General features: G+C 39.0%; 1 protein-coding gene across 2 annotated transcripts in view; it reads left to right on the forward strand.

Annotated features, from left to right (window-relative positions):
* The window catches only part of TFRC (transferrin receptor), a 31,408-nt gene extending 19,293 nt beyond the window's left edge, over nucleotides 1-12,115 (forward strand). For both annotated transcript variants that reach the window (XM_055316305.1, XM_055316306.1), the window contains exons 13-19: nucleotides 372-435; nucleotides 1,346-1,413; nucleotides 3,309-3,367; nucleotides 3,799-3,880; nucleotides 5,409-5,630; nucleotides 7,988-8,128; nucleotides 9,070-12,115. In XM_055316305.1, the coding sequence (XP_055172280.1) occupies nucleotides 372-435; nucleotides 1,346-1,413; nucleotides 3,309-3,367; nucleotides 3,799-3,880; nucleotides 5,409-5,630; nucleotides 7,988-8,128; nucleotides 9,070-9,312 (879 nt within the window). In that variant the 3' untranslated portion in view covers nucleotides 9,313-12,115. The remainder of the gene's footprint in view (nucleotides 1-371; nucleotides 436-1,345; nucleotides 1,414-3,308; nucleotides 3,368-3,798; nucleotides 3,881-5,408; nucleotides 5,631-7,987; nucleotides 8,129-9,069) is intronic.
* Nucleotides 12,116-12,326: the final 211 nt, after the last annotated feature.

The raw sequence follows: 12,326 nt of genomic DNA on the forward strand, positions 1-12,326 counted from the left end.
CTTTCTTATGATTTTCTTGCATTTTTCTTTTATCTAGCTTACTGTATTGTAAGAATATAGTACATAATTCATATACAAAATATACGTTAATCAACTTTTTTTTTTTGTAAAGCTTCCAGTTAACAGTAAGCTATTAGTAGTTCAGTTTGGGGGAGTCAAAAGTTACATGTGCATTGTGCATTTTCAGTTGCGTGGGGGGGTCAGCACCCATAACCCCTGTGTTATGGGAGTCAACTGTATATCATTTTTGCCTTTGTATATTTAGTCTCAATTGACTCTAAATTTAAAAATATGTCCCTAGTAATAGCTACTCTATGTGACAGTTAGATTAACACATATTGGTACATTTAGTATTTTTCTTTCTCTTCTAGGGATACCTTTCTTCCTTGCATTTAAAGGCTTTCACTTACATTAATCTGGATAAAGCTATTCTTGGTAAGTATCTTTTCTTCAGCTACTTATGAATTCAGATAAACTACTTAGAAAACAGAAGAAAACTTTCTAAAACTATACTGATTATTTTTTTACAATTTACATAGTCCATTCCCTGATTAAGACTGACTTAGCTTTGTTTAAGTCATCCACTAAATTATGGAATGGGTGCAGATTGCTTTGTTTAATGCAGGTTCCCTGTGTGGTCCTCATTTAGCAGCATTAGGATCACCTGGGAACTGTTAGAAATGTAAAAATTCAGACCTTCTATGTTTTAATTGTATTTTAACAAACACTGAGTGATTCTGATGCACTAAAGTCTGAGAACCACTAGTCAGGACTAATTTTTAGACCAGAAGGAACTAAACCCTACCATATAGAATAGTCTTTCTAGAGACTAATTCATTCACATTTAGCTAGATGCTGACATCACGAATAGAAATACCAGGTAATCAAACTTCTAAAAGAGTTTGAATGTTACTAAACGTAAGCCAGTGGATGAACTGAGAATAGTGAAATATCTCAATGGAAAGAAAAAGGGAAGGAGTTAAAATTGAACTAAATCTTTATTGCCCTCTTACCTGTACAGCAGAATGTATAGAGTATGGGAAGTTGACAGTAACTAGCAGATGAGTGCCCTAATATAGGTGGACTAGAAAGATAACTAAAAAACAAATCATTAACATTAATATCTGCAAACTTAGGAGTAAGAGCTTCAGTTGAGTCAAATTAGGGTTAGCAGTTGCCAAAAAACTTGACTCTTAAATCACATTTTTGTCTACTTGAAGAGGAAAGTTGTATTTGGCCACTCATCTAGATTATTGCCTCCCTTCTTGTCGAGTACTTTTAGTTGTAGAAGTAGCCATGTAAAAATTACTTAAGAAGGGACAATGTTAAAACAATCTCTTTGCAGGTACCAGCAACTTCAAGGTTTCTGCAAGCCCACTGTTATATTCACTTCTTGAGAAAACGATGAAAGATGTGAGTATATACCTAATTTTCCAAAATCTGTAACTTTTAATTTTTCATCTATTTTTTTTTAAGATTTTATTTATTTATTCATGAGAGAGAGAGAGGCAGACACAGGCAGAGGGAGAAGCAGGCTCCATGCAGAGAGCCCACCTGATCCTACGGCTCCAGGATCACGCCCTGAGCAGAAGGCAGGCGCTAAACCGCTGAGCCACCCAGGGATTCCCCTGTTTTCATCTAATTTACAAAAAGATGGAAAATGATATTTAAGCCATCAGAAGTGTAACCAGTTAGAGGAATTTATTTTTTTTTCAAGTATAGGAATTTAGAATAAATTCTTTAGCAGCATTATTTAAGTCATTTCTTGGCTTATTTGCTCTATTGAACCATGTGAGGTGAGGGTAAACAACATATTTACTCTCAGTAAATATAAGGTGAGGGAGGTGGTATATGAAGGGCTCTGATGTCAAAAAATATGTAGTCTGTGTTGGAACATTGCAGAATTTCCTGAGGCTTAAGCTGTACAATGGGTATTCAGTGGGGGGTGTCTATGGAGTTAGAATGTTACGGAAGCTTTAAATAAACTGGAGGGGTACCTGTCTGGCTCAGTCAGTGGAGCATGCGGTGCAACTCTTGATCTCGGGGTTGTGAGTTCGAGCCCCATGTTTGGCATAGAGATTGCTTAAAAATAGTCTTTAAATTTTTTTTTTTATTTTTTATTTTTATTTTTATTTTTTTAAAGATTTTATTTATTTATTCATGAGAGACACAGGCAGAGGGAGAAGCAGGCTCCATGCAGGGAGCCCGACATGGGACTCGATCCCGGGTCTCCAGGATCACGCCCCGGGCCGAAGGCGGCACTAAACCGCTGCGCCACCCGGGCTGCCCAAATTTTTTTTTTTTAATAAATGAACTTGAACTATACCTAATACTTAAACAAGAAGGCCTGGGATCCCTGGGTGGCGCAGCGGTTTGGCGCCTGCCTTTGGCCCAGGGTGCGATCCTGGAGACACGGGATCGAATCCCACATCGGGCTCCTGGTGCATGGAGCCTGCTTCTCCCTCTGCCTGTGTCTCTGCCTCTCTCTGTCTCTCTCTCTGTGACTATCATTCATAAATAAATAAATAAATAAATAAACAAATAAATAAACAAACAAATAAATAAACAAACAAACAAGAAGGCCAGATGCAATATTCATTGGGTAAAGACAGGCATGTGAATGACCATAGTTTGGCAATAAGGAGGGATGGTTTAGCTAATAGGTTTAGAGGCCATATATTGGATTTTTTTTTTTTTGTAAAGATTTTATTTACTTGAGAGAGAGAGAGAGAGAGAGCACAGAGGGAGAGGGAGAAGTAGACTCCCTGCTGAGCAGGAAGCCTGACTTGGGGCTTGATCTCAGGACCCAGAGGTTATGACTATGACCTGAGCTGAAGGCAGATGCTTAACTGACTGAGCCACCCAGGTGTCTGCGGAATGATTAAAGACGGAAGAAGGGTCAGAGTACTTGGCATTGATCCTATGGGAAATTAGGAATTGCTGTAGCGTCTCCAACAAGGCAGTAATGTATTTACAGGTTAGGTTGTGGTAGTGTAAAATGTGCTACAAGGAAAAAGCCAGAAAGAAGATAGGCATATCATGAATGCTAGAAAGGGTTTTTAAAATTGTGGCTAAGCCACTTTTAAAATGGTTAAAGGAGAACATTTTTTTGCTCCCTGTAACTAAAGGAACTGACACCATGAGCCTAGTAGGAATAACTTTAGGAAACTGAGATTGTTTTAGCGGTCTTAAATTTTTTTCAAGAAGATACAATAAATTTTTTATAATGTTTATAGATCTTAAATATGTTTGTGAATAACTATGTTCAGAAAGATTCATTTTAATGACATTAATTTTTTATTTTATAGGTGAAACATCCAATTACTGGGCAGTCTCTTTATCGGGACAGCAACTGGATCAACAAAGTGTAAGTTGAGAAAAGTGAATGAACAGCTTATAGAAAAGCAGAATCATCCAGTAGTACCTGCTGTGGTAGGTAGAAATCTAACCCTCCCCTTGCAGTGAGCTTACCTATACTTAGAGTCAATTTAAGAATTTATTTGGGGGGATCCCTGGGTGGCGCAGCGGTTTGGCGCCTGCCTTTGGCCCAGGGCGCGATCCTGGAGACCCAGGATCGAATCCCACGTCGGGCTCCCGGTGCATGGAGCCTGCTTCTCCCTCTGCCTGTGTCTCTGCGCCTCTCTCTCTCTCCCTCTGTGACTATCATAAATAAATAAATAAAATTTAAAAAAAAAAAAAAAAAAAAAAAAAAGAATTTATTTGGGGATGGGGAAGGGTTGCATGATAGCACAGTGCTCTTTAGAAAACTTTCTAGACACATTTTTGCTTTCCTTGCAGCGAGAAATGGTCTTTGGATAATGCTGCTTTCCCTTTCCTTGCGTATTCTGGAATCCCAGCAGTTTCTTTCTGTTTTTGTGAGGTAAGTCTGAAGAACTCTAAAGTTATATCTTAGATCTTTTTTGATTGATTTTGAGTATCCTAGAATGCTTAAGATGTTTTAAGAAGTTAGACATGTGTAGTTATTGTATGCTCCCTTATTACCAGTCTTAATGTAGAATTTTTCTCAATTTGCTTAATTAGCAGTTGAATTTGTCTGCTAGAATGTCTTTTCAATTAGGTATGATGACTTTTAGTAACAAGGCTACCTACTGGACCCTGCAAGTACAGAATATTTCTACCAAACAGAAGGTTCACCTGGACATTGCTTTTCTTGATACGTGTTAAAACATGGTTCTAGACATTTGTCCAGAGATGTTAATCTCTTAAACAGAGATTATTAGTAAAAAGCAGAAAAGCCAAACAGATGTAAGTTGTTGTTATAAGACAACTTTATGAGACTGACCAAGTTGTAGGAGAGCAAGATTACCTTGTTTTAGGACCAAGTTCGGAGGCACTGAAAGCTACTGAGTAAACAAATGATGAAGGCTTCTGTGCTAAAGTGCTAGAGTTGGAAAGCCAGCCCTGGAGTGGGCTCTCTAAGGGGTGAAGAGATCCTAGAATTAGTATAGGAGGTCAGGGTGGAAGCCGTTGGCTTTGGCATCAAATTATTCATTCCACAGAGGCCAGGGCCTCATGTGACTTCTTATCACTGGGTGTTTTGGCCTGGGACTAGGGAGGGAAAGGTCTGAGTGGATGTAAGCTCTGGATCTGGAGTTGAACATAGCTGGAACTCTCTTGACCTTCCGCAAGAACAGCAGTGTGGATGGCATTGAAATAGCTGATCACAGTTATCTGTTTAGTCTACTAGGAAGAACGGAATGTCTGGTCCTAGGGTTGAGGAGATTTATGGGTGAATTCTGTTGATTTCCGGAAGGTTTTTTAACAACTTCTTTTCTTACTGATTTCTTAGATGTCAAAAATCTAGCAGGTAATATAGAACTATATAGTCAAAGTTAAAGAATTGAGGTCAGATCAAAAGATTATCAGTGAGATTGTCACCAAGGACAATGGTAGGAAATAGAGTTGAAGAAATAGTTACTTACTTTGTCTAATGAAGGTAGAGAGAACTTCATGTGAGCATTAGACATTCTTTTTTTTTTTTAAAGACATTCTTGTTAGAAAGGTAACATGTATGAATGGATTGAGTGCTGAATCATTAGAAAGGAGGTCAAGTTTAGTCTAAAAGCACACTTCATGCATGCTGTCCTCTTTCGTCATTTAATGAGCCAAACTTCTCAGAGAGAAGAAAACAAAGATATAACCTCAAGAAATTTGGCTAGAGATCTATCTGTTCAGGGTATATAATGCAATAGAATAAGAATTCTATAGGACCCAGAAGAAAGTGCTCATTCTAGAAGTAGGTTAGGTTCAGAGGAAGTAGCAAAAGTGGTACCAGAATAGTGGGCAAGGAAGAATTGCAACTACTATCACCTTGATGGTAAGACAAATGTGAAGCTCCTACTCTGATGACCCACCTGTGAGTCCATTCACCTAGCTTTGTTTTTCAGGACACAGATTATCCTTATTTGGGTACTACCATGGATCTCTATGAGAACCTGAATCAGAAAATTCCTCAGTTGAACAAAATGGCACGTGGAGCAGCAGAAGTAGCTGGTCAGCTTATAATAAAACTTACCTATGATCTTGAATTGAACCTGAACTATGAGATGTATAATGACAAAATACTTTCATTTGTGAGGGATATGAACCAATTCAGGACAGACCTAAAGGTGAGCATTAATTAAAATCAGGTTCTTTTTTTTTTTTAAGAGCTGCCCAGGTGGTGTCTCAGCGGTTTAGTGCCACCTTCAGCCCGGGGCCTGATCCTGGAGACCCGGGATCAAGGCCCACATCGGGCTCCTGGTGCATGGAGCCTGCTTCTCCCTCTGCCTGTGTCTCTGCCTCTCTCTCTCTCATGAATAAATAAATAAAATATTTTTTAAAAAGGATTAAAAAATATTTATTCATGAGAAGACCTACAGAGAGAAGCAAAGACAGGAAGAGGAAGAAGCAGGCTCTTCACAGGGAGCCTGATGCAGGACTCATCCCAGGAACCCGGGATCACCACCTGAGCCAAAGGCAGATGGTCAATCACTGAGCCACCCAGATGCCCTAAAATCAGGTTCTTATTGCTGAAATACCAAACAGTTTAAAGAGCGATGTTTAGTGGTTCCTAAGGAAGGACATGATTGGTAGCTGAAGTACATTTCAAAGTGAACTAATGTATAATTTTTTTTTAGAATTTGTAACTCATTTGAAAGGAAAGCTGAGAAGTGGTGGGTTATAAATCTAGAATACACCACAGAAGGTATTTTGGAATCTAATTAGCCAAGATATGTTAAGGTTGTGTAATTCCAAGCAATTTATAAAGAGGTCCCAGAGAATATAAAAATTTGAACCATGACTGAACCTATGAGTTCAGGCCATATGTCATATATGCCTTCCAGGGATCTCACAAATGGAGATAGAACATCGCCAATAGTTATACCCAAATACAATAGTTTTTGTTTTTGTTTTTCTAATTCATTTATTCATGAGAGACACACACACACACACACACAGAGGCAGAGACACAGGCAGAGGGAGAAGCAGGCTCCCAATGCGGGAGGGAGCCCGATGCGGGACTTGATCCCAGGTCTCCAGGATTACGCCGTGGGCCGAAGGCGGTGCTAAACTGCTGAGCCACGAGGGATCCCCCAAATACAATAGTTATAGTGTTGATCCTGCGTGTGTAATATTCAAATGCTTGACAAAATGAAATTAATATTAGTATGTAGTTTTCAGCTGGTTTTATTGTACTAAAAGTTAGTTTAGGGAAGCCTGGGTAGCTCAGTGGTTGGGCGTCTGCCTTTGGCCCAGGGCGTGATCCTGAGTCACGGGATCGAGTCCCACATGGGGCTCCCTGCGTGGAGCCTGCTTCTCCTTCTCCATCTGGCTGTGTCTCTGCCTCTGTCTCTCTCTGTGTGTCTCTCGCTAATAAATAAAATCTTTAAAAAAAATAAAATAAAAAATAAAAGTTTAACGGATCCCTTAAATGAAGTAAATCACTGATAAATCTTTTTTTTTTATTTTTATTTATTTATGATAGAGAGAGAGAGAGAGAGGCAGAGACATAGGCAGAGGGAGAAGCAGGCTCCATGCACCGGGAGCCTGATGTGGGATTCAATCCCGGGTCTCCAGGATCACGCCCTGGGCCAAAGGCAGGCGCTAAACCGCTGGACCACCCAGGGATCCCTCACTGATAAATCTTAATGATTATGGCTTTCTTGAAACTTGAAACTAATTGTAATTGATTAGAAAATGGGACTTTGAGGACAAATCACTGAATTCTGAAGTTCATTGAGCCAAAATGTTTAAAATTTCCCCTATAGGGAAATTGGACTGGAAACAATATATGGTACAGGAATTATATATTGAGTAAATTATGTTATATTTCTTGTTTTTTTTTAAATATTTTATTTATTTATTCACGAGAGGGGGTTGGGCAGAGACACAGGCAGAGAGAGAAGCAGGCTCCATGCGGGGAGCCTACGTGGGACTCGATCCGGGGCCTCCAGGATCACGCCATGGGCCGAAGGTGGCGCTAAACCGCTGAGCCACCCGGGCTGCCCTGTTATATTTCTTGTTGAGGACAGCTTCCTTATGAGGCTAAGAATGGATAAATATGCCATCTGCCAGGCTCAGATACAAATATATATATATATTTAAGATTTTATTTATTTATTCATGAGAGACCCAGAGAGAGAGGCAGAGACACAGGCAGAAGGAGAAACAGGCTCCACGCAGAGAGGCTGATATGGGACTCGATCCTGGGACCCCAGGATCATGCCCTGAGCCAAAGGAAGATGCTCAACTGCTGAGCCACCCAGGCGTCCCTAGATACAAATATATTCAAGTTCCTAGAATCTGGGGCCTCCTAGGTAAGGTGTTTAAGTCTAGCATTCTTGGAGTCTTGAGCTTTGTCCATGAGTCATCCCCTTATCAGAATCATTGCAGTTGTAACCACTAAATTAGAAAGATAACGTGGAGGAATAACATCCTTAGAAATAGAACATCTAATGGAGAGTTTAATGTCTTTCTCCTTCAGGAGATGGGTCTGAACCTACAGTGGCTCTACTCTGCTCGTGGAGACTTTTTCCGAGCCACCTCCAGACTAACAACAGATTATAAGAACGCAGAGAGAACAAACAGATTTGTTATGAGGGAGATCAATGACCGTATCATGAAAGTAAGTAAATGCCTAAAGAGAACTGAAAAAAAAAAGTATGCTGATTTTTTAATTGGTAAATCTTGCATTTCTAAAAACTAGTAACTCCAGGAGCCTAGAGTCCTGTGCTGCTTTAAAATTGAGTACAGACTAGACCAGTCCTTAAAACTAAGCTGAAACCCACCTCGGGGTCCAAGTCCCTGCTCTGCTGTGTCGGGTATACTTGGACCCAAGCTCGAGCTTGTAAATAAACCCTTGTGTGTTTGGGGGGAAAAAATATTGAGTACAGATTTCTTTTAATGTTCTTTAAATTTTATTTATTTATTTATTTTGAGAGAGAGAGAGAGAGAGAGAGTAGGAGGAGCAGCAGAGGGGGAAAAGCAGGCTCCCTGCTGAGCAGGGAGCCTGATGCAGGGCTCGATCCCAGGACCCTGGGATGATGACCTGAGCCAGAGGCAGATGCTTTACCCATTGAGCCACCCTGAGCACAGATTTTTAAACTCTTATTAGCAAGATCTTGAACTGACATATCTAAAGTATAAATACAAGAGGCATTTGACCTAGACGTAACCTTTTTAGATTGTAAAAACATTTTTAGGAAAGGATCACTAATGGTTTTTAGCTGTCATTTTCTCTGTATTCCTGTTTCAGCCCTTAACGGCTTTTACCTTAATCTGCTAGGAAGGAGGTAAAAGACTTGATTACAATGGGAACTTGTAAATCTTCCATATATATGCTGCAACTAAAAAAAAAAAAAAAAATGCAATTAGTTCACTTTTACAAAGGAATTGACAGTTTATAATTTTAACGTTAGAAGATTAGTAGCCTGGTTCTCCACATTCTTAAATGTGGGGGATTTTAACATTTAAAGTGAGAGAAGGACAGTTGTCTTACTGACATCAGGTCCTTCCCTCACAGCGAAAAATCTGTGTAAATTCTCTCGTGTGTTTTTGCTTTTGTAGGTGGAACATAACTTCCTGTCACCCTATGTATCTCCAAGAGATTCTCCTTTCCGTCATATCTTCTGGGGTTCTGGCTCTCACACTCTGCCAGCTTTAGTGGAGCATTTGAAGCTGCGCCAGAAAAATAACAGTGCTTTTAATGAAACACTGTTGAGAAATCAGTTGGCTCTAGCAACTTGGACTATTCAAGGAGCTGCAAATGCCCTCTCTGGTGACATATGGGACATTGACAATGAGCTTTAAATGTGATGCCCATAACTTCTATAAGAACATCAGGGTAGTGTGACTTTTAGACTTGTGCTGGTTGTGCTCAATTTTTAGTAGGACTACAAAACCTAATATTGTTAAATTTCTACCCAACCACCTTGATACTCCTAGATGTCTTTAGGCAGCAGCTTTTCATACGGGGGTAGGTACCTGTACTTCAAGTTAAAGTGAATAACCACTTAAAGATATTCACGATAGAATCTTCTTTGATTATCTCTAAAATTTTAACTGCTTTGTATGGTAACTGCCTCTTTATTGTTACAGTTATGAAAAAGTAAGAACCAGTTACATGAACTATTGCTCTAAATCCTAAGGACGTGAACTGGTATCTTCTAAGGGGGAGTAGGAGGGTGGTATCTGCTGAAGGTTGAAAATGGTAGCTTAGTATGATCCTCTACCTTCACCTGAAGCTGGATAGGAGATACCAGGTGTTAAGACCTCATTCTCCAAACGAGATATATGCCTTCTTTAAGGATTTAGCTGGTTTCCATATCCCTGAATGAAACAGTTAACTTTCAGAAAAGATGGGACTTGTTTTCTTGCCCAGGAGATCTGAATCAGGTCCTTCAGCTGGATAAGATGAGGTTCAACCGTTATCACAGGATTAAGGCCTTAATGCGTTAACCTCAAAGTTATTTATGAGAGGGGAGACCAGAAGCCAAAGACCTATATTTTATTTTCCTCTGCCCCTGCCCCATAAGCCTTTATTAGTTTTTTGTGGTTTTTGTGTTTCCCAAAGTATCTTTTGAAAGAGAACCAGCTTCAGGTGTTTAATTTCAAACTCAGTTTGTCAGATGTTAAAGAACACACTGCCAAATTTTGGCCAAAGTGTTAATTTTTTGGAAAAGCTTTCTATCATTTTGGCACTGAGATATTTATTGTTTATTTATCAGTGACAGAGTTCACTATAAATGGTGTTTTTTTTATAGAAGATAATTATCGGAAGCAGTGCCTTCCATAATTATGACAGTTATACTGTCGTTTTTTTTTTTATAAAAGCAGCATCTGCTAATAAAACCCAACAGATACTGGAAGTTTTGCATTTATGGTCTACATTTGAGGGTTTTAGAAAACAGCCACAAGCCAAATAAGATTATAAAGCTAAATATCGGTGAAGAATTCCATTTAATTAGGAGTTGCTAATCAAGTTAGACTTCTGTTTAGCTAACCAGATAGAAGTGGAAGTTCTCTTAAAGGAAAGGAATTGTGACCAAGTTATAAATTAATGTCACTTAAAGGCTGTGATAGTACTCCTATGTGTGAAATTTTACCGCTCAGTTTATCCATGATGTAACTTTAATTCGAATTTTGCAAAATTTCCAGTACCTTTGTCACAAACCTAACTCACATTATCGGGAGCAGTGTCTTCCATAATGTATAAAGAACAAGGTAGTTTTTGCCTACCACAGTGTCTATATCGGAGACAGTGATCTCCATATGTTACACTAAGGGTGTACGTAATTATCGGGAACAGTGTTTCCCATAATTTTCTTCATGCAATGACATCTTCAAAGCTTGAAGATCGTTAGTATCTAACATGTATTCCCAGCTCCCTGTAATTCTCTTTTAGTTTTAGTTGCAGAAACATTTTATGGTCATTAAGCATTTGGTGGGTGAATTCAACCACTATAAAATAAAATTACTTCCTTTCAAGATTCTTTGTTTTTAAACCTAATGTAGTATTTCACTTGTGGTTTCTCCAGGTCTTCTGTTTAGCGGGATAGTAGTATACATTTATAATGTTTGCTGTTGACAAATGAATTTAACTTTATCCCCTTATTTGCATGTTGTTTCCTGTAAACTTAGTTTATACAACTTTGAATCCAGAATTGACCTTTTAGCTTAAATGGGAAATTTGCCTGCAAGGCTCATGGAGGGGCGGGGGTGGGGGGTAAAGGGTGTAGGGAAGCGAAGCTTACAAAGGGATCTTTGATCATTTCTACCTACCCATTAGTATGTGGTGGTTTTAAGTTAAATATAGATGTGAACAAATAACTTTGAAGCTACATGACTAAAGACTTTATTTTCTAGTCAACCATCATTATAAACTTGATAATCAGCTGTTTGTCATAGGACAGTTCACCCTGAAGAAATCATCACCTAAGAAAAAGTCCCTAGAGTCTCTTACGTTTCTTAGACTTAGCATCACCTGCCTAAGTTAACCTAGAAGACATAGATTATTACAGCTTCACTGCTTGTGGTCTTTTTTAGTCTTCACAGCATTTTATCTTGAACTGGAATTTAGTGTAGCCAAGCAGAAAGGTCATAGCTGGGATTCCTGGTTTGGGTATCATGCTTTCTCATACTTTAATGATAAAGCTCCAGAACTTGAAGACATCATATGAATAATGGGCATCCATTTACAGCAGTAAATCTCTTCAAAAACCTCTTCTATGGTGAGGATTCAGTTATTTCTAATTTACAAAGCCAGTAAGTGGTAAGAGGCTTAATATTCCTGAATGAAATGTGTATCTGAGTAGTGACAACCTGCTGAACTTCAGATTTTTTCTGATCATAGATATCAAGTGCATTTTGAGGGTAAAGGATAAAATAAGTGAGCTCTATCATGACTCACTATTCTAAACTTGCATGACCTTTACTGTGTTTCCTCTTTGAATATTCTTGAAATTTTAGTTGGCTAACCATGGCTTATTAGACTGGCCAGCCTTCTGCTCGTCTGTATCTTTGTAAACAAGTGATATGCCCTTAAAATTGTGTCCAAGCTGGTATATGCAACAGTGTGGAAGTTCCTTATTTAATAAAATGCTTGAAACACTGAGTTGTCATTTTTTAAAATTGGTTTTATTTTATTTTTAAGATTTTATTTATTTATTCATGAGAGACACACAGGCAGAGACATAGGCAGAGGGAGAAGCAGGTTCCCTGCAGTGAGTGTAATTCAGGGCTTGATCCCAGGATCATGGGATCACGACCCAAGGCAAAGGCGCTTAAACACTGAATTGCCCAGGTGTCCCTTTTTTGTTTTGTTT

Source organism: Nyctereutes procyonoides, unplaced genomic scaffold (assembly GCF_905146905.1).
Source record: "Nyctereutes procyonoides isolate TBG_1078 unplaced genomic scaffold, NYPRO_anot_genome, whole genome shotgun sequence".
Taxonomy (NCBI): domain Eukaryota; kingdom Metazoa; phylum Chordata; class Mammalia; order Carnivora; family Canidae; genus Nyctereutes; species Nyctereutes procyonoides.